Source organism: Pogona vitticeps, chromosome 5 (genome assembly GCF_051106095.1).
Source record: "Pogona vitticeps strain Pit_001003342236 chromosome 5, PviZW2.1, whole genome shotgun sequence".
Lineage (NCBI taxonomy): Eukaryota > Metazoa > Chordata > Lepidosauria > Squamata > Agamidae > Pogona > Pogona vitticeps.
In genome coordinates this window covers 109,598,560-109,617,243 of record NC_135787.1, presented here as the reverse complement: position 1 = coordinate 109,617,243, position 18,684 = coordinate 109,598,560, and the positions used below count along the sequence as shown (strand labels likewise).

The 18,684-nt window shown below is 40.2% G+C and overlaps 1 protein-coding gene across 4 annotated transcripts in view; it reads right to left on the bottom strand.

Moving 5' to 3' along the window:
- The window catches only part of LMNTD1 (lamin tail domain containing 1), a 262,693-nt gene that overhangs the window by 231,220 nt on the left and 12,789 nt on the right, over positions 1-18,684 (bottom strand). For 3 of the 4 annotated variants that reach the window (XM_020797811.3, XM_020797812.3, XM_073000777.2), the window contains exons 2-3: positions 15,725-15,906; positions 4,749-4,842 (exon numbers count right to left, since the gene is read on the bottom strand). The exons of the other annotated variant lie outside the window; for it this stretch is intronic. In XM_020797811.3, the coding sequence (XP_020653470.3) occupies positions 4,749-4,842; positions 15,725-15,804 (174 nt within the window). In that variant the 5' untranslated portion in view covers positions 15,805-15,906. The remainder of the gene's footprint in view (positions 1-4,748; positions 4,843-15,724; positions 15,907-18,684) is intronic. 4 annotated transcript variants of the gene reach the window in all.

The window sequence follows — 18,684 nt, the reverse complement described above, 5'->3', positions numbered from 1 at the left end:
TTAACCCATCCTTTATGAAGGAATGGGTGACAGGAGAAGGAGAGCAGGAATGGCTCTCCCTTTCCAGAGAAGCCTTCAGCTAATTCTTAGTCACTGGGGCCCATTTACCTGTAACTTCTCCAACAAAGGAGATACAGTGGACCCTCTACTTAAGGAATTAATCCATATTGGAACGGTGGCTGCAAGTCAAAAAGTCTGTAGGTCGAATCTCCATTGACCTACAATGCATTGAAAACCGATTAATCCCATAACCAGCGGTTTTTATTCTATTTTTGTTCCATTTTGTTTTTTTTCTGGTCTGTAGGTCGATTCTCTGGCTGCAAGTCGAATCTAAATTTTGCAGCCAGAGAAGTCTGTAACTCGAAAAGTCTGTAAGTCGAGCCGTCTGTAAGTCGAGGGTCCACTGTATTTGCTACGCTTTCCCAGAACTGTTAAGGCATCTTCGCACAGTCTTGTCACTCTGTTGACCCCTCCTGTGCAAACGTTCATCCTTACATATACATATGCGTTTTTTCCTATTCATCCTTTCAAAAGCATGGACAAGTGTAGATAAAGGCAAAGTCAGAAAACGTATGCTTACAAAGAAGACCTCTACAGCACAATCCCCAGCCTCATCCACAGAATTTTACAGGGGGTGACTTGGATGATTCAATTATCATTGCCTTCCACATGTGTTGGCTTTATGTGTCACCAAATCACTTTTGATATATAGTGATCTAAACTGGGGTTTTAAAAGTACATGAGATGTGATTTACCATTGGCATACCCCATTAGTGAATTTCCATGGCCAAGGAGGAGTTTGAACCCAGATCTCCTGAGTCCTGGTCCAAGACACGATCCACTGCCACTATCCACTGTGCACCAGCTTTCAACCTTCTTTCTAACCCTCCCATGTTTGCTCACTGTTAATCTTCTGTCTTTTTCTTTCACTCAGAAAATCCATCACAGAGGGAAAGATGGAACAGGCAGCCCACACACTGTCTTTGCATTGGGGGCAATGGAAGTCATCTTTCTGAAAGCACCCCAAGGGACTGATAACATCATGCATTCATTTTTATCCTTTAGCATGACAAAGCAACAGGAACGATATACTCTGCAGAAGGGTCTCTCAAAAAGGACTGCAGAAGCAAATTGTTTTCTTCTTTGTTCTCTAGGGCAGATAGTTACAGAAATTCTTGGTATGCTACTTGTTACCTGAATTTACTCTCTCCACCACTCCAACTTATCTTTCTTTCTTTATTATTCCCCATAAGGAATAAGGTAAACATTATTCTCTCCAAAAAGCAATGTAAATGAATGAGTTCACTTCCCTTTAATTAAGGATTTGAGGGATAGGAAGGTAGAAATATGCCAAGGCTGAACTCTCCCCCTCACGAGCAGGGTGTCTTTCATTACCAATAGCTGGAGACAAATGGCAAAGAGTGGCCCACACCACTTTTATTCTTTGCTTATAAGCATCTGAAAACCTGGCAGGTCCTAACTTGACAGAATGCTAGAATCCTGCTAAGCTATTCTGCTTGCACCACTAGTGCATTGCACAAGTGGTTTGACAGTTCTAGGTGTTGCACGGAGAGGTACTGGGTACCTCTTTACACAAAAAGAATGCATTGTTCATGCCACTCTGCCTCCACAATGGAGGTCTGATAGAACTCCGTGGCAGTGTGTGACACTTTTTGCCCATGTGCAACTGAATTCTGGCCTTTGCGTCTACCAAGAAGTCAACTATACGTGTTTTAACAATCAACCAGAGCTTAGCCATACAAGTTTAAAAGAAAAAGAAAAGAAAACGGAGTTTCCAAAACTCTGCAATCTACATGCTTTCTTTGTTCTATTCAATGTTAAGTCAAAGGTTCTTGAAGCTTTGTGTTATTTTTCTGTGCTTTTAAAATTTTATTTTATTGATCATTGTGTTTTTATGATGTTGTAAACTGCCCAGAATAGTGCATTGCGTTAATGGGGCAGTATATAAATTTAATAAATACATAAAGCAAAGCAAAGTAAAAACTCTATGTAACAATTTAATAAACCATATGGAGCTTTAGCAAGATTCTGTTTTCATTTCATTTCTTGGGCCAAGGATTCCTTACTTTGTCTAGAGACTCACTGTGGTTCCCGAGCTTGGGTCCCCAGATGTCCTTGTGCTAAAACTCCCAGAAGCCTTCACCATTAGCTATGCTGGCCAGGAGTTCTGGGAGTTGCAGTCCAAGAACATCTGGGGAACCAAGTGTGAGAAAGGTAAAGGTAAAGGTTCCCCTTGACAATTTTTGTCTAGCCGTGTTCGACTCTAGGGGGCGGTGCTCATCCCCGTTTCCAAGCCATAGAGCCAGCGTTTGTCTGAAGACAATCTTCCGTGGTCACATGGCCAGTGCGACTTAGACACGGAACGCTGTTACCTTCCCACCAAGGTGGTCCCTATTTATCTACTTGCATTTGCATGCTTTCGAACCGCTAGGTTGGCGGGAGCTGGGACAAGCAACGGGCGCTCACACCACTAGTCTAAATGAATGCACAAAGAATAAATAACACTGTTTAATTTGCTTGCTTTATGTCCTGCTGCCTATAATGTATAATAAAATGAAAAGAACAAGCTAGATGGATTATGAAACAAGCTCTTAACATTGTAAAAAAATGGGCCACAAACAAAAGTAAAAAGTGGCAGAAATAGGGTCAGAACCTGGAATGCAGCTTTTCAGTGACTGTCATGCAGACACAAAGAAAACTATTACAAGAGGTGGAGGAACTGAAAACAGACAACAACAAAAGGAGAAAAACAAGAGTTCTCTTCTAGGTGATCCAACAAATCAAAGAGCTGGGATTAGCAACTGGATTTAGGCCTAGGTGTAGTTGCCATAATGCAGTCTTGTGACCCGTTTTAGAGAAGATGACCCTCATGTAAATTGGCTTTACTGATATATGGATAGATGATGTGGACTATCTGTGCAAATTGGCAGAGTCCAGAAAGTCACTTTTAAGAGGAATGAAAATGCTATGAAATGAATATGATATGATATGAAAGTATCCATAACTGAGCAGTGGTAGAATTATGATCTGGGTCACAGAACCTCACCTTATCAGTTTCTCACTTATGGGCCAATTCATTATATTCATTCTTCTTCAGTGCTTCATTCTTCTTAAAGGCAGCCTTCCAAAGCCTGAGTATTGTCCACTAGAATGGACTTTACACATTTTTATTGCAGGGGTGAACAAGGTGCTACTTTTGAGATGATGCTGAACTGCAGCTTCCAACATTCCTCAAGAGAAAAAGATGAGGAGGATGGATAGCTGTTGTAGTCCAACAACATTTAAGAGGCCACCATTTGCCCACCCTTTTTCTAAGTAATTTATGCAATGTTTGGAAGCCACTGATTTCTATAGATACTATGAGAGAAACAAATAAGCATGAACAAGGACTCATCTACACATTCATACCCAGGAACTTAAGAAATCAGCTTTATTCCAAACACACATTTCAGTAGGTTTTTCTCCTGACATAGATTTTTATAACACTGTTGTTGTGATTCATCTTAGGTTATACTGCAATCCTACAGGCATGCCTGAGTCACAAGTAAAGGCCAATCATACTGCCTTCTGTTCTTTTAAAAAACTATTTCCTGTATCTACAAACATCTACTAATGGTAAGCATTTTTCGGAAGGCATCCCCACAACTTAAAAGAAATCTGTCAAGTACTGCTATTGGAAAACACACAGGGTGAAATCACCTTTGCATAATATGAACTTACACCAGTGTAAGCATGCTCAGTGTACACCTAGGCAGTCCAGATTGTTCAATTGGCCATGCAGGAACCCCTCTCCCACAGTCTAAAATGCAACTCTCCCCTCCCCCAGCAGTCTAATTAGCCATGATTTAACTTGAATTCCAGTTATTCCAGTTGTTCTGTTCCAAGTTCATCTGCAACTGCACCAAAATTTAAAATATGCCTACATTTTCAAAAACACCAGTGTTCCACCTTTTCTTACCTACTTTGTATTTTTTTTTTCATTGTGCTGCCTTGTTCAAATTTCCTCTGGCATGCTATTTTCAAATGTAGTTAATTTTAACCAGAACTTTATATTTTCCCCTCCATTATTTTCTAACCTATAGTGTGCTAATAGACTTTTTATTACTTCTGGGGGAAGGTATTACTTTCATTTTAATAAGTCACTGAGGTGCTTAATAGTCCAGATGGAGAAAAACACCCTAGTGGTTCCTTTTTAAAATAAATGTTGTTTAACTCTTGTAAAGGAGGCAACAAAACACAGAACATAAAGTTATAGTCTTACACTTGAACAATAAGCTGCAGCAATTTCTGCTTTAGTTGTTTCACCTTTGCTTCATTAACTGTTACATTTTTCCAAACATGGCTATACAGTTTTGGTCCCCAGGTAATGTGACTTGTCATTCTAATTGACTTATGAAAACATTGGCCATGTAAGGATCTCCATGTAGAATGTGGTAGAATGCCTAGAATTTCATTTTGGAAAAGGTCCATTGTAATTTCCCATTAGGCTGAGGGCTGGATTAACCAATATGCAAATAAGCTATAACCTCAGCCGAACTGAAGGCCTCAGGTTAGATTTTCTCAGTGTTAAAAATTCATTTTCCATTTTTCCAGAGGTATGAGCAGGTCAAAGCAATTTTCTGCTGAAGAAAGGAAATCTACACACCTAAAACATAAACATAAACTATCAGGTCATTGAAGGCTAAAAAAAGAGAGAGGTTTTCTAATACGGTTATTATTTTTCTGACCTGTAAATAAATCTGATTCTGAGATTTCTTTTGGCATTCAAGTTGTTCTACCTCCTCTTGTAGCTTCAAGAGCTGGAAAAATTCTTCTTCATACCTAAGAGGAGTTAAGGAGGAGAAATAAATAACTGATGGCCTGGACATAATGCTAAAGCAAAGTTTGCTGTGTGTTTTGTGCTATCAATTTGGAATTTATAGTGACCCTAATAGAGCTTTCAAGATAAATGTGCTATTTAAGGAGTGGTTTTACCAGTTCCACTCCCCCAAGTCAGTTTTCCTAGCTGAACGGGGATTTGAATCATGTTCTCCAGAGCCCTAGTCCATCACTCTGTCCACTACACCACACTGGGAATCCTCAAAAAAGCAAAGTTTGGCATTGCACAAAAAGAAGGGAAGAACTCCTTTATCCCCCCATAATAGGGGATGCAGCACGGCCAACATTCAAACTGTGTCTGATTTTAGATACAATGGCCTCAGATTCTGGCTGAATCTTACTCCAAAGAGCTTTGTGGTGAAATTATACCAGATAGACTTTACTGCAGTTTGTGGACTTTCTTTTTATTCAGGTCAGTGAATTAACTGTGTAGCACCTACTTATGCAGATACAGTACTTGGTTCCAAGTTTCTCCTCTTCCTTTTTCCTTTAGATTAGGAGGAGCACTGCCACAGGCCTCTATTTAGAGCCCAACCAAGGAGCAATGTATCACAGAACTGGAGAGCTGTAGGGGACCTTAAGTTTCATCAAATTCAACCCCTACCATATCAGAAAATCCATTCCACATCTACCTCTGATAGATGGCCAGCCAACATTTCTTGAAAATCCTCCGATGAAGGAGGGTCCATCACCTTCCAAGGTAGTTCATTCCATTGCCAGAGCACTAATCTCAGGATGTTCTTCCTGATGCTTCGTTGAAATCTCTTTCCTTGTAAAATAAATCCATTAGTTCAGATCCTTTAACCCAGAGCCATATAAGAGAAGCTTGTTTCATCTTCTGTCTGGCAAACCCTCACACATTAGAAAACAGCAATCATATCAACCACTCTGTCTTTTCTTCTCCAGCCTAAACACTCCCAGCTTCCTCAGCGGTCCTTCTTAGAGTTTGGCTTAAACTTTATTCAGTAAACCTGTTATCAAATCCTGTGTAAAGTTTGAATTAGAAGTCAAGGTTGCTTTCTTCTGTACTTTTTATAGACTATGTGATACTAGTCTTGCATCAACTGCAATGGCTCCTGATTCATATCCAGGCTCAGCTCAAGCTTCTGAGGCTTGCTTAAAGGGGGGGGGGAACATAAATGGCTCAAGACTAGAAAGATCACTGGGAAAAAAATCTCCAATATCAACCTGATTGTACATGGAGATCAACTTTGGAAGCCTGTAATATCTTCCACTGTAGCATTCACCTTTTTTATGCTAAATAGTTATGAATATTCATATTGTAGGCTAATATTGCTGGGAGGCGGAGCCAAGAGAAATGTAATAAAGAGGCAGAGTCAGAGAGTGAAAGGGGTCAGTCAGGGAGAGTGAGAGGGTGGAGAAGGAGATAGAGTGTGGTATTTGGGAGATTTGAGGTGTGATTAGAGTGAAAAGTGAATAGGAACTGTAATAACAAATAGAAGGTTGTGATTGATGATAATAGAAGCTACCTGTGATTAATATTCAGAGATCTGTAATCAATAAAAACTTGGCTCTTCAGGCAGGCCTTCCCTCCAGTCAGTTAATTGATCCCTATCCTTCTTGCTTGAGTTATGCCATCTTGGTTATATACTGCTTAGAAATAGGTGTTAAAATTGTGTTTTAGATGATTTTATATTGTTTATATTGTTCTGTTTTTATTCATGTAAGCCGTCCCGAGTAGACGTTGTCTAGAGGGGTGGGATAATAAGTCTAATAATAAATAAAATAAAATAAATAAATAAAAACATTTTATTTAAAAGACAGTGAAATTTGGATCTGCATCTTCATCCTTCCATAATTAATGTTGATTTAGTGGTCAACTGGTGGCAGTGGGTAAAAAGGGGTATTGGTTTGCCTTCATGTGCTCTGTGTTTGGAGGGTCAGGCAAGGGGCACGAGGGTGAATGCCACATCCACTATCAAAAGATATGTGATGAGGAGACAAGTACTGTTTTGAGACAGTATGCTGGTTGCAGAAATTCCCTCTAAAATGGCATTTGATACTTGAACCGTTTAAATATATGACTGAAGGCATTAACTTGTTTATCTTTCTATCCTTTTGATTGCAAGCCCTTAATTTTCATTTCTGCTATCTAGCGGTATATTGCTCAGTCTTGCTATACTATGTTATTAACACTGAGCTCTTCTTAGGCACTGGAAAACTGTTTTAAAAGTAAACAAATTTTTAAAATTAAAACTTCAAATAATTTAAAAACTTTTTGGAAGTTTTAAAAGTAAATGTTTCAAATAAAACAACAAATCAACTAAACAGAATAAAACAAAGAGTTCAGCAACCCACAAGGGAATTAAGACACTGGCCAGGGTGGGGGTTAAACAATTTGAAATGAATAGGAATTCTCCAAACATTTCCATTCTGCAGTGAGAGCATGCTCATGAGGGGAAGTAAACAAAAAGGCATCTTGTCTTCTTTGCAAACATGGATGGATGAGCCCGTGTGGCAGTGCCTCAGGCTATGATGAGACTGTATACTCCAACACCTCTCTAAACATCCTGGGAGTCCCATGCCATTAACTAAAACAGAGGTGCCTGAAGGAAACATTTCATGACTCTTTTCATTTCCACGCAGAGAAGAGCTTTTATGTGCTTTTAACATTGCTTCCTCCTGTTTCCCTTTATTTAATTTTTTGTGTGTCTATATTTAGAATTTAAAAGCTAAACAAAAATCATTCAAACAAAATCAGAAGCATAAGCCAAGATGTATTAGCAAATGTTATGGAAGTTTTAAAATGAATACTGGAGAACTTTGTTGTCTGTCCAGCTTAGGAAACAAAACAGCAATCTATTGTTTTATAGTTCAAGGCAGCTGGGATGAGTCATGCATCTTAAGCAGCCATAACCTTTGGGATGACAGTCAAAAAAGGAGACAGGGCTCCCTCATCTTTAATAGTTGCATCACAGAAGCAGCCCTGACATGAGCCACTGCCTGAGGCAGGCAGGCAGGCAGGCAAAGGCCACCTCTCCCATCAGTCTCCCATTCCCCTACTCTACACATTCCACCACTGTAGCAAGTCAATAACATCCTGCCCTGCTAGCTCAATGTACCAAGTTATGGGTATGTCTAACCCTCCAGCTTACTACAGCAGTCGTTTTTGAAACCAATTGTTGGAATCCTGCTCCCCAGATAGATTTAACAGAGCACATATAGGGAAACACTTGTTGAGAGCACATGTGCTGTTGTGAGCCAGGCCACCACATTCTCAGGCTTTGTTGTCATATGTCTCATGCCACCCACCATTTTGTCAGAGAACCTGAATCCTCTTGTGACAGGAGAACAAAAAGCCAACTCTTTTTTGAGAAGGATATACATATGGTATATCACCTCCTCACATTTCATAAATATTTTAGTACATATTTTCATGTGACAACACTGAAGAAATGACACTTGGCTACAATGTAAAGCAGTGAGTATACAGCTTGTATAACAGTGTAGAAGTTGAGTGTCAGTGCTCGGCATCATATTCAGAGGTTGGCTTTGGGAAATATACGTAGGAGTGCTGCCAGCATTACTGCAGAGGTTGAAGGGGTGGGGGAGTCAGCCTGTCAGTTCTCTGACCATACGCCACACACTGCATTAAATTGGTCTCCAGGGCTGTCGTCCCAGAAGGAAGCCTCTTCTAAAGATGATGCACAAAAAAGCCCACATACGGTTTGCTGCAGAGAAGCAGACTAAGAACATGGATTTCTGGAACCATGTCCAGTGGTCCAGTGAGACCAAGATAAACTTATTTGGTTCAGATGGTGCCAAGCATGTGTGGCAGTAACCAGGTGAAGAGTACAAAGACAAGTGTGTCATGCCTACAGTCAAGCATGGTGGTGGGGGTGTCATGGTCTGGGGCTGCATGAGTGCTGCCGGCACTGGGGAGCTACAGTTCATTGAGGGAACCATGAATGCCAACATGTACTGTGACATACTGAAGCAGAGCATGATCCCCTCCCTTCAGACACTCGGCCGTAGGGCAGTATTCCAACATAACAACCCCAAACACAGCTCCAAAACAACCACTACCTTGCTAAAGAAGTTGAGGGTAAAGGTGATGGACTGGCCAAGCATGTCTCCAGACCCTTTTGAGCATCTGTGGGGCATCCTGAAATGGAAGGTAGAGGTACACAAGGTGTCTAATGTCCACCAGCTCTGTGATGTCATCATGGAGAAGTGGAAGAGGACTCCAGTGGCAACCTGTGAAGCTCTGGTGAACTCTATGACCAAGAGGGTTAAGTCAGTGCTGGAAAATAATGATGGCCACACGAAATATTGACTCTTTTTGCCCAATTTGGACATCGTCACTTAAGGGTGTACTCACTTTTGTTGCCAGCGGGTTAAACATTAATGGCCGTGTGTTGTGTTATTTTGAGGGGACAGCACATTTACACTGTTATACAAGCTGTATACTCACTGCTTTACGTTGTAGCCAAGTGTCATTTCTTCAGTGTTGTCACATGAAAAGATATACTAAAATATTTATGAAATGTGAGGGGATGTACTCACTTCTGTGATATACTGTACGTATAAATATGGTGTTATATTTGCTATTTATGGTAAAGTGATGGGCAAAGGGAACAAGGGCTTAGGAACATCTATAGGAGAGTTCAAAGTTACTGCTAGCATCTCAGAAGGTCACAGATGGCTAGTCTGTGGCAGATGGGTTAGTAGGAGGTGGTACATTGTACCTGCAGAAGGACATGGATGGGGATGGAGGGAGTCTGCATTTTTTAAATGAATTTTTTAAAATAGAAAACCATGCCTCACCTTGACTTATTCTATGTTTATACGCATGCACCCACGCGCACACACTAGGGGAACATGTCCCACTATTGGAAAAACACTGGCCTATATCACTACATTATACAGTGGTCCAATCATTCAGAGATATCACACTAGAACCTGCTCAAAAGTCTGATTGACCCATAATTACACACATACACACACACACACACAGAGAGAGAGAGAGAGAGAGAGAGAGAGAGAGAGAGAGAGAGAGAGAGAGAGAGACTAAACTATGTCAAAAACATGCACTCAGTTCAGGAGCAGAAAGCTGTGAATGATGAGGATGGATGGGACTAAAAGGCACCACTATGATAAAGAAAGAGAAGCTAGTACTGTGGCACACAGTTAGGGAGCTCCTAGCTAAAGTAATTTAAAAAAATACAGATAGTAAACTATACAAGTGGAAACAATAAATATGATTTGACAAATAATTCATCCCAATGCCCTTGAAGCCCACATTCATTTTCTCAGAATCTATTAGTTCCTTTGAGAAAGGAAGATCTACTGGCAAGCCTCCTGGAGTTTTTGTTAAAGACAAATGTAACCATGATGGAATACATTGGGTTGGGGGCTTGAGTAATTCTCCCTCCATACCCACAGACTCATTTCCCTTGTTCAAATCTCTCTCTCTCTCTCTCTCTCTCTCTCTCTCTCTCTCTCTCTCTCTCTCTCTCTCTCTCTCTCACACACACACACACACACACACACACACACACACACACACACACACACACACACACACACAGAGAGAGAGCTAACTGACCACAAATGAAAATTTCTGGTATGGCCCTAAGATAGAAAACAAATTCATATCCCCTGAAAAGCACTGTGACCTCAAAATATTGGATATTTGCACCATTTCACTTTCATTTTTCCCATCCAACTGAGGTCAATGTAAATATACTTTTGCTGTCTTTCATGTAAACAACTGTAAGGTTTTATCATCTTCTGCACCAACTTTCAAAATTTGATGACGTTGCTTTAAAATGGGGGGGAGCTGCCAGATTTTCTACAGCAAGGTAATGCTCCTTCTGGCACTTCCCTTTCTTCATTTTCGTGCTGACTCAGCTAAACATGCAATTTGTGCCTTGCAAGATCGACTTCAGAGTGATAACAGACCCACTGTACAAATAACCATATCGTGTTGTAGCAATTACTTTGGGCTTGCTTGTTGATATAATGGGCTATGCAATCCATTTCCTGCAATAAATTGAGCAAAATTATCATGTAATAATCCGGGTAAATACTATATTTAATCAAATCATAGAAGCACCACCATCGTGATGAACTCATGCCACTGCAAACATATGCAAAAATAGATCAAAACTTTCTATTTGCTGCAACTTTTTTCAGATGTCTAGATTGTGGATCACTGAAAGTCGGAAAGAATTCTGTCCTCCTAAACACAAAATTAAAAGCACTGGCTACCAAAAAGTTTTCCTAGAAGGCAACACTGAGAAAAAGGAGGAAGGTTACAAAAGCAAGAGGTTTACATTATCCCAAGCAGACTACTCTGGACCATAAAGAAAGCAGATCACCAAAGAATTGATGCCTTTGAATTGTGGTGCTGGAGGAGGCTCTTGAGAATCCCCTGGACTGCAAGGAGAACAAACCTATCAATTCTAAAGGAAATCAACCCTGAGTGCTCACTGGAAGGACAGATCCTGAAGCTGAGGCTCCAGTACTTTGGCCATCTCATGAGAAGAGGAGACTCCTTGGAAAAAACCTTGATGTTGGGAAAGTGTGCGGCAAGAGGAGAAGGGTACGACCGAGGATGAGATGGCTGGACAGCAACCAACATGAATTTGACCCAGCTCCGGGAGGCAGTGGAAGATAGGAGGGCCTGGCGTGCTCTGGTCCATGGGGTCACGAAGAGTCAGACACGACTAAACGAAACGAAGCAGACTACTACTAAATCCTTCTAACACCATGCCCCGCGTGGGTTATACAACTGTAAATGTAGCTTGCACATAGTTTTCTTTATAAATCTGTCATATCCCTCTTACACATTGATGAACATTAAATATCATGTGTGAAGAGATCATTAGAGTTATCAACTAGTGGACCAGACAGTAACAGCTAAGTGAGCGATTTGAACCCACCACCACCACCAGTTCCTGAGTTCTAATATAGGACCATTTCCTTCTTCTTAGGCAAGATGGGCAAAGTATGGTCCTTGAGATGCTGTTGGGTGCATCTGACAACATCGCTCTCTACAGGTAGTACCAACCAAGACTGGTGGGCATTGCAACACCTGGAAGGCTGCATTTTACCCATTTCCACTCTTGGGCTTTGGGAGCTATTGCTATATTAGGGACAGTCACTCCACTCAAACTCTTTGGAAATGTTTTTCAAAGAACTGACTCTCGTGTGTGTGTGTGTGTGTGTGTGTGTGTGTGTGTGTGTGTGTGTGTGTGTGTGTGTGTGTGTGTGTGTGTGTGTGTGTGTGTGTGTGTGTGTGTGTGTGTGTGTGTGTGTGTGTGTGTGTGTAAAACCACCTCCCAAAACAGTTTCTCTAATGATTTTGTCATATATCTGTCAGTAAATGCTTTCTGATTGTATTGTTTATTTGTATTTTATCATTTTTTAAAAAAAAATTCTGTCCTGTTAAATTGGTATTTTAATTATGCTGCTGTGTGTTTTTGTTGTAAACTGCCCAGAGTGGCCCTTGGCCAAATGGGTGATATCAAAATGAAACAAACAATTAATTAGTAAATAAAATTCCATTTGGATACGATTTTATTTTGTATCCAGTCACCAGGAACTATTTGGTCCCTATATATTTTGCCATTCAGTCTAGTTACAGTATTTCTGTTCACAGCACATCACAGAACAGACCATATGATCTATAAACTACAGACTGTTTCGCCTTGAACCTTGCTATAGTTTAGGTCCTGTCAATTAAATTCTATGGGTGACAATTAGGAGTGTGTAGCATACACAAAAGATTGCAGTCAGCATTCACCCAAAGAACAATTACCATCCTGTCCCGCTATGGTTATACATTCTTTTAATAATTATTTTGTGCTCAAGGGCTTATTTTATGCAGGCATTATTGCACCATTAATTCAGTGATATGACAAAGCAGAAGGAATAAAATAAGGAATCAAAAATAAGGCACTGATAAAATAGGATTGCTGGAAAGGCAGTATACTGGATTATTAACCCACTTTTAAAATATGCCTTAAACTGCTCTCTTGTAACTGCTGCTGTATAAATATATTTTTGGTGTAAACCAGAATGATCATTTGGAGGTCACTTTTTTAGACTATATATCTCAGAATGTCCTCACCAACATGGCCTCTCCCATGGTGACTGGGGGATTCTGGGAATTACAGAAGCAGTGGATGTGCCTCTCCATATCTAAAAGTAAGCAATATATCTTACACACAGCTCCATTTCTCATTTTCAGCTACTTTCAAGGAAGCTATTGATGCTTTGATTTGGCATCTGAGGTGGATGAGGACTTAAAAACTGAAGCTAAATACAGACAAGACAGAGATTTTCTTGATCAAAGGAAGATGACACTGAGAAAGAAGATTCAACTTGTTTTGAAAGGGATTAGAACCTCTGCAGACAGTAATCATTTCACCACAGGACATTATTGACATTATTGACTAGAGCTTTGCATTATGGCATTTAACAGATACTTCTTTTTATGTATGGAAAAGGATGCATGTATGCAGGTGAAAGACCTATCATGTGACTTTTACTGGAGACACAATTTGATGTAAAGTTAGAAAACAATTTATTCTGTAAACACAGACTTAGCACCTGTTCATAGCACCACTGGATTTTGATTAAAAGACTGCTACAGAGAAACCTTAAATATACCCAAGATGAAACCTAGAGTTTGCTTTACAGTAGACTATAATTTGAAAAGATATAATCTCCTCGTGAACCTTAGCCCCAACCAATCATGTTAAAAACTAATTAGTGCTTCATGATTAAATATAGATTAAAATTACATTGTTGAATTAGCAACGGGAAGAGAAGCTGAATTTACCACACTGGAAAAAAAAACACTATGTACTGCAGTTCTAAATTAGCACAGCTTATCATTCAGGATTTCTTTGGTTTCTAAGATGAAGTATAAAACAACAGGTGCAAAACAACTGATACTAAACTCCTCTTGCCGAGCAACCTTTTGTGCTCCTCAGCTTAAACAGAACTCAATTAAACCACACAAATGGACCAAAGGAAGAAATCTCCAGGGCTGCCATTTCAGATTTTGGTAATGGTGGGATAAGGGAGGCGGGAGTGGAGGGGGGGTAACATTCAAGGTAAACAGGGAATGTACAAGGATTTCATTTCATCCACATTTTGAAGTGAACCAACCTAATTTATCATCCTCACACTAAGGCTGCAGCCGCACTGGTAAGAACCACATTTAAGCATCATTTAAATTGACTTAAACTAACAATTGAACATTGATGCTAGCCTCTAGCATACCAGATTGACTAAGATTTTATCATTCACATGATGCTAGGGTGAAATCGATTTATATGGGCTGCAAAGTGATTTTTTTTCAACTGGCTGGGAGAAACTTTTCAAAATACCTCATTTCTAAAACTGATTCAATTCAATGTTGTTTTGTGGACATGAACACTGTCGTTGTTTTATTTTGTGTGTATGTAGATTAGGGGTGGCAGGGGCACCATTGTTTTTCCTTTTAAATTTTTTAAAAATTATTTCTTTAAATATTTACCACTGCATCACTTTGTCAATATGTTCAAGCATTGCAATCACCTACCCCATTTTCTCAATTTGGCTAATGAAGGAGCTGGCAGAGCAGTAGAAGGCCAGTGGGCACAGAGTGTGGCCACCTGGACACAGAAGAGTGTCCACATGCCAGGAGCATCACCCTGTAAAGCAGCTGGAAGACTCTCCCCAATGCCAATTCTCATTTTTAAATTATTATTAATCAGCTAGATTTGCCTCCCCAGTGTTTCTAGAGTATAATGACAACAGGTGGCACCTCCTACTCTCAATTTATCATTTACTTTGGGGGGGGCAGGAATAAAATCAAAATTTTTAAGAACAGCATGCTCTTAAAACAGAAAGGAAATGAGTCGATTTCATCAGTGTAGGCAACTAAACCAGTTTAAATCACCATAAATAAATTGATTTCTATTCAGTGCATGTGAACACAGCCGCCTGTTTGAATACCATGTGACTTGAGCCTGAACCTAAAAAGTTTGAACAGAAACTGATTCAAATTGCCAGCGTGACTACAGCCTTCAAGTACAATAACACAGCTATCCTGCAGTTTTCACTCCTCTGAATTCTGTGATATGGCTCTCGAACCCATTTATTAAAATAAAAATGCACATATAAAGGTGTATATCAACCAACAATGCCTAATGATAGATATATGTTGGAAATAAAGTACATACAGAATTTCTTTAAAGAATCATACTAAGTTTCTGATTATCAGGGAAAATGTTCAACACATTGTGCATTTTTATGTATTTTTAGATATTGCAGATCAGTGAAAAATCATTACAGAATAGACCATTTAATAAAAGGGCATAGAATTAACACACACCAGAAAATAGACTGATTTGCCATCCCAGGTCTGCCCAATTTCGGATATCAAACCCAAAGAAAACTTGTTGCACCTAAGAAACTGACCAAAAAGAGAATTTGCAGTACTGCTTTCTGATCACTGAAAATTCACTAAAACAAAACAATCTACAGTAATGAGTTTATTTTAACAGTGCTTGAATTGGGAGGCTTCATACATTCTTCTAAGACATTCTTCATACATTTACCCAGGACTATAACAGACATTTCCCTTTGGTCCTAAGTCAGTGATATCTGGATGGCATATTCTGAACACGTGCAATTTGCCAAGGTTTGGATCCCCCACCTGCTTGGTGTATTTGTGCATACTTCCCCAGTTATGTGGAGCTGTACCCTGTTTTTTAAGTCCAAACGATGAATGCCTAAACCAGAGATGCTGGGGGATGAATGAACTCTGCAACTCAGAGACAAGACATGAAAAGCTGCTTCTTACTTTTTTTGAGTTATCAAGACGTTGTTCTTTAACTCCCAAAGCTTTTCGATGGCTGGGCCCAGCTGGCAGGAGGAAAACATATTCTGGTTTCTCAGTTCTTGCAAGTCTGCAATGAGAATTCTGCAGTTCTTTAGGTTCTCATCTGTCTCCAGGAGTGTGGTACAGTATTCTGCTTCTGTAGTCTAAATGGGGGAGGGGGGCAACATTATTGTCAAGAAAAGACATTTCAGAGACCCATCAGGTTGCAATCTGACAGCCAGTGCTGCAAATAATTTTCAAGTTAAAAAACCCAACAGAGTGTGAAGCAGCCACAGTCACTTCTTTAGTATTACAACTGGCCAGCATCCAGAACATTGATGCTAGCCTCTAGCATACTAAAAATGGTCTCCAGAGCAGCATCCCCACCCCATCCCAGCTGTGATTGGCTTCTAGTCAACACTTCATTTGTAAAACAAAGTCGGGCGGGGGGGGGATGCAGTACTAGGATAGAAACCAAAGAAAGAGTTCCATCTGAAAGACAACTGCAGATGGAAATGACAAAAGTGGAGGAGAAAAAGAAAGAATAAAAAAGGAAAGAGGCTGGCGAGAAATGGGACAAGAAAAAAGGATCATGTAAGGATGAATCATCACCACCTGGCACACTCCACCTTCCTTGTTAGGCAGAGCAGACTAAGAGGAGATGCCTTCATAAATGACCAACTACTCCTACTACCACTTATCTCACCATCCCTTATCAAGAAGACTACACTGAAAGGACGGGGAATTAATTTGAGAGGTAGGATCATTTCATCAACCCCTCTGCTGTGTCAAGGCAAGTTTCCCTTCGGTACTTTTCCTCTTACTTCTACTTCCAACCTTGCAATGTAGACTCATGGCTACGTGTGTGAGTGATACAGCTCTTCCTGAACTTGCAAGAGTAACTTAGGCTTTTGGTTCCAAGTATTTTTATGGAAGGATATAGGTATACATATAAGAGGAATAGGAGCATGTATTAAAATAAAAAGTTTTCTGACGGATCCTTGCACCTGGTAAAGATATCTATTAGAGATGGGCACAAACCAGTAAAACGATGAATCAGTGTGGTTTGTGGCTACCCACAAACCATCACACACACACACACACACACACACCCAAACCCTAGAAAAAAGAACCGGCTCGTGGTTCATTTTTCCTGCTCATGCCACGAGGGTGGTGACCTAATGCCTCCACCCACTCGGCCACCCACCTGCCCCCTTCCCACTGTCTCCATCACCCTCCTACCTGGTCCTGCCACCTCCTTCTCTTCCTCCTCTGTTGCAATCATCTTCAGAGACAGTAGGCCCAGTTCCCACAAAGGAAGGGTAGGTGGGGTAGGTGATGGGGGCATCAGGAAGAGGGCAGCGGGCATCCACTTTGCCAAAACAAAACAAGCCCCAAGCAGCACAAAAAAAAAGTTTGGCATTTTGCTTCATTTCAGCAAACGGCTTGCAGATTTTTTTGGTTTGTAGTTCAGTTCATGACCATCTCTGATAGCTAGAATTTGTTTTAAAACCCACACTGAGAAAATGCAATATCCTGCACACAAAGGACATGGGTTCAATTCTGGAGAGGAACAAGCAGACACTGGCAAAGCAAAGATGGTCTTCTCCTGATGGTTATTCCAGGAATCATTCAAACTATGTGAAAAGCCGCTCCCCTCCAATAGAGACATATTTTCAAGTTGACATGAAGTTAAGATTTGTTTTGCTACACTTGTAGTTCAGAGATGAATGTTAGAAATGAATAATGTTGAAGAGATTAAGCCAAAGGCTTCACAGAAAAGGCTGGTTTGGGATGGACATCTGAAAGAGGGAAAAAGAGGTACCACACAGATATTCTTTGTGGGAGGCTCAGGCTTAGTTAGTGTGAGGGTGAAAAAACAGACTGAACCACATAAGAGGGCAGACACCTTTAGGTAACTCAAAGTGGTAAAACTGAAGGACTGCAGGTCCTAAGCCAGACTATTTTGTCCTATGTGGACAGAAAGATGAGAAGAAGGTAAAGAAGAACCTTCCTGTGGCTCTTTTGTTCAATTTCTTTCATCACTTACTAAAAAGAAATACTCTCCAACATGTTTTCTACATTGTTCACAGTATATTTTTAACTCATTTTTTTTGCTCAGTCATTGTACATCTCACGTTGTACTTCCTTATTTTTACATGCAGTGCCATTAATGCAGATAATGTTTTCCAGCATATTAGAAGGAAAAGCACAACAAATTAAATAACAAATTGCTGTCTATACATTTAATAATGAGAAAACGCAACATTGAAGATTTCAGCTTGAACAAAACATACTTAAATGTACTCAGTGTTTGGTGCAGCTACTGCTTCCTCCCTCATTACAAAGTAATACAAACTGGTGTCTTCACTGAAATTGGCTCAGTTATCTTGATACTTAACAGACCTGTGGTATCTTGCAGCCATTTCCAAAATCCTATGGTGGTCACTTTTTTTCTGATTTTCCAGCTTTCACCACTCTGGAAGAACTGGAAGAACTCCAGAAATGTGCATCTGTCTTATTTCCAACTTAAGAAAGGGCAGCAACTCAATCTGTGTTTTTTTTTTTTCAAAAGAGTGGAATTCTTTTAATTGCTGAATTAGCCTATTGGAAAGCATGGATTAATTCATTTTGCTATGCAGCTGCTGGTATGACAAGCAAAACACTGGGCCTAGTTTTCATGTGCGTGATCTGCCAACAAGCTTACCTGGTGGAACTGGGTTCAAACATCCCTTCCTTCCAGAGCAGCCATTTAATGACTATCCTTTCTCCACTATGGCAGCCCTCCGGTTGTGTTACCTATGGCATTCTCACAGTGTTCTGAACACGCCCATTGGTCCCCAAAATATTGGGGACCCCATCACACAGTATAGATATGATGGCTAAGTGGAGCATTACTCATCAACCAGAGAAAGACTACTTCTGCCCTGAGCATATTTGAA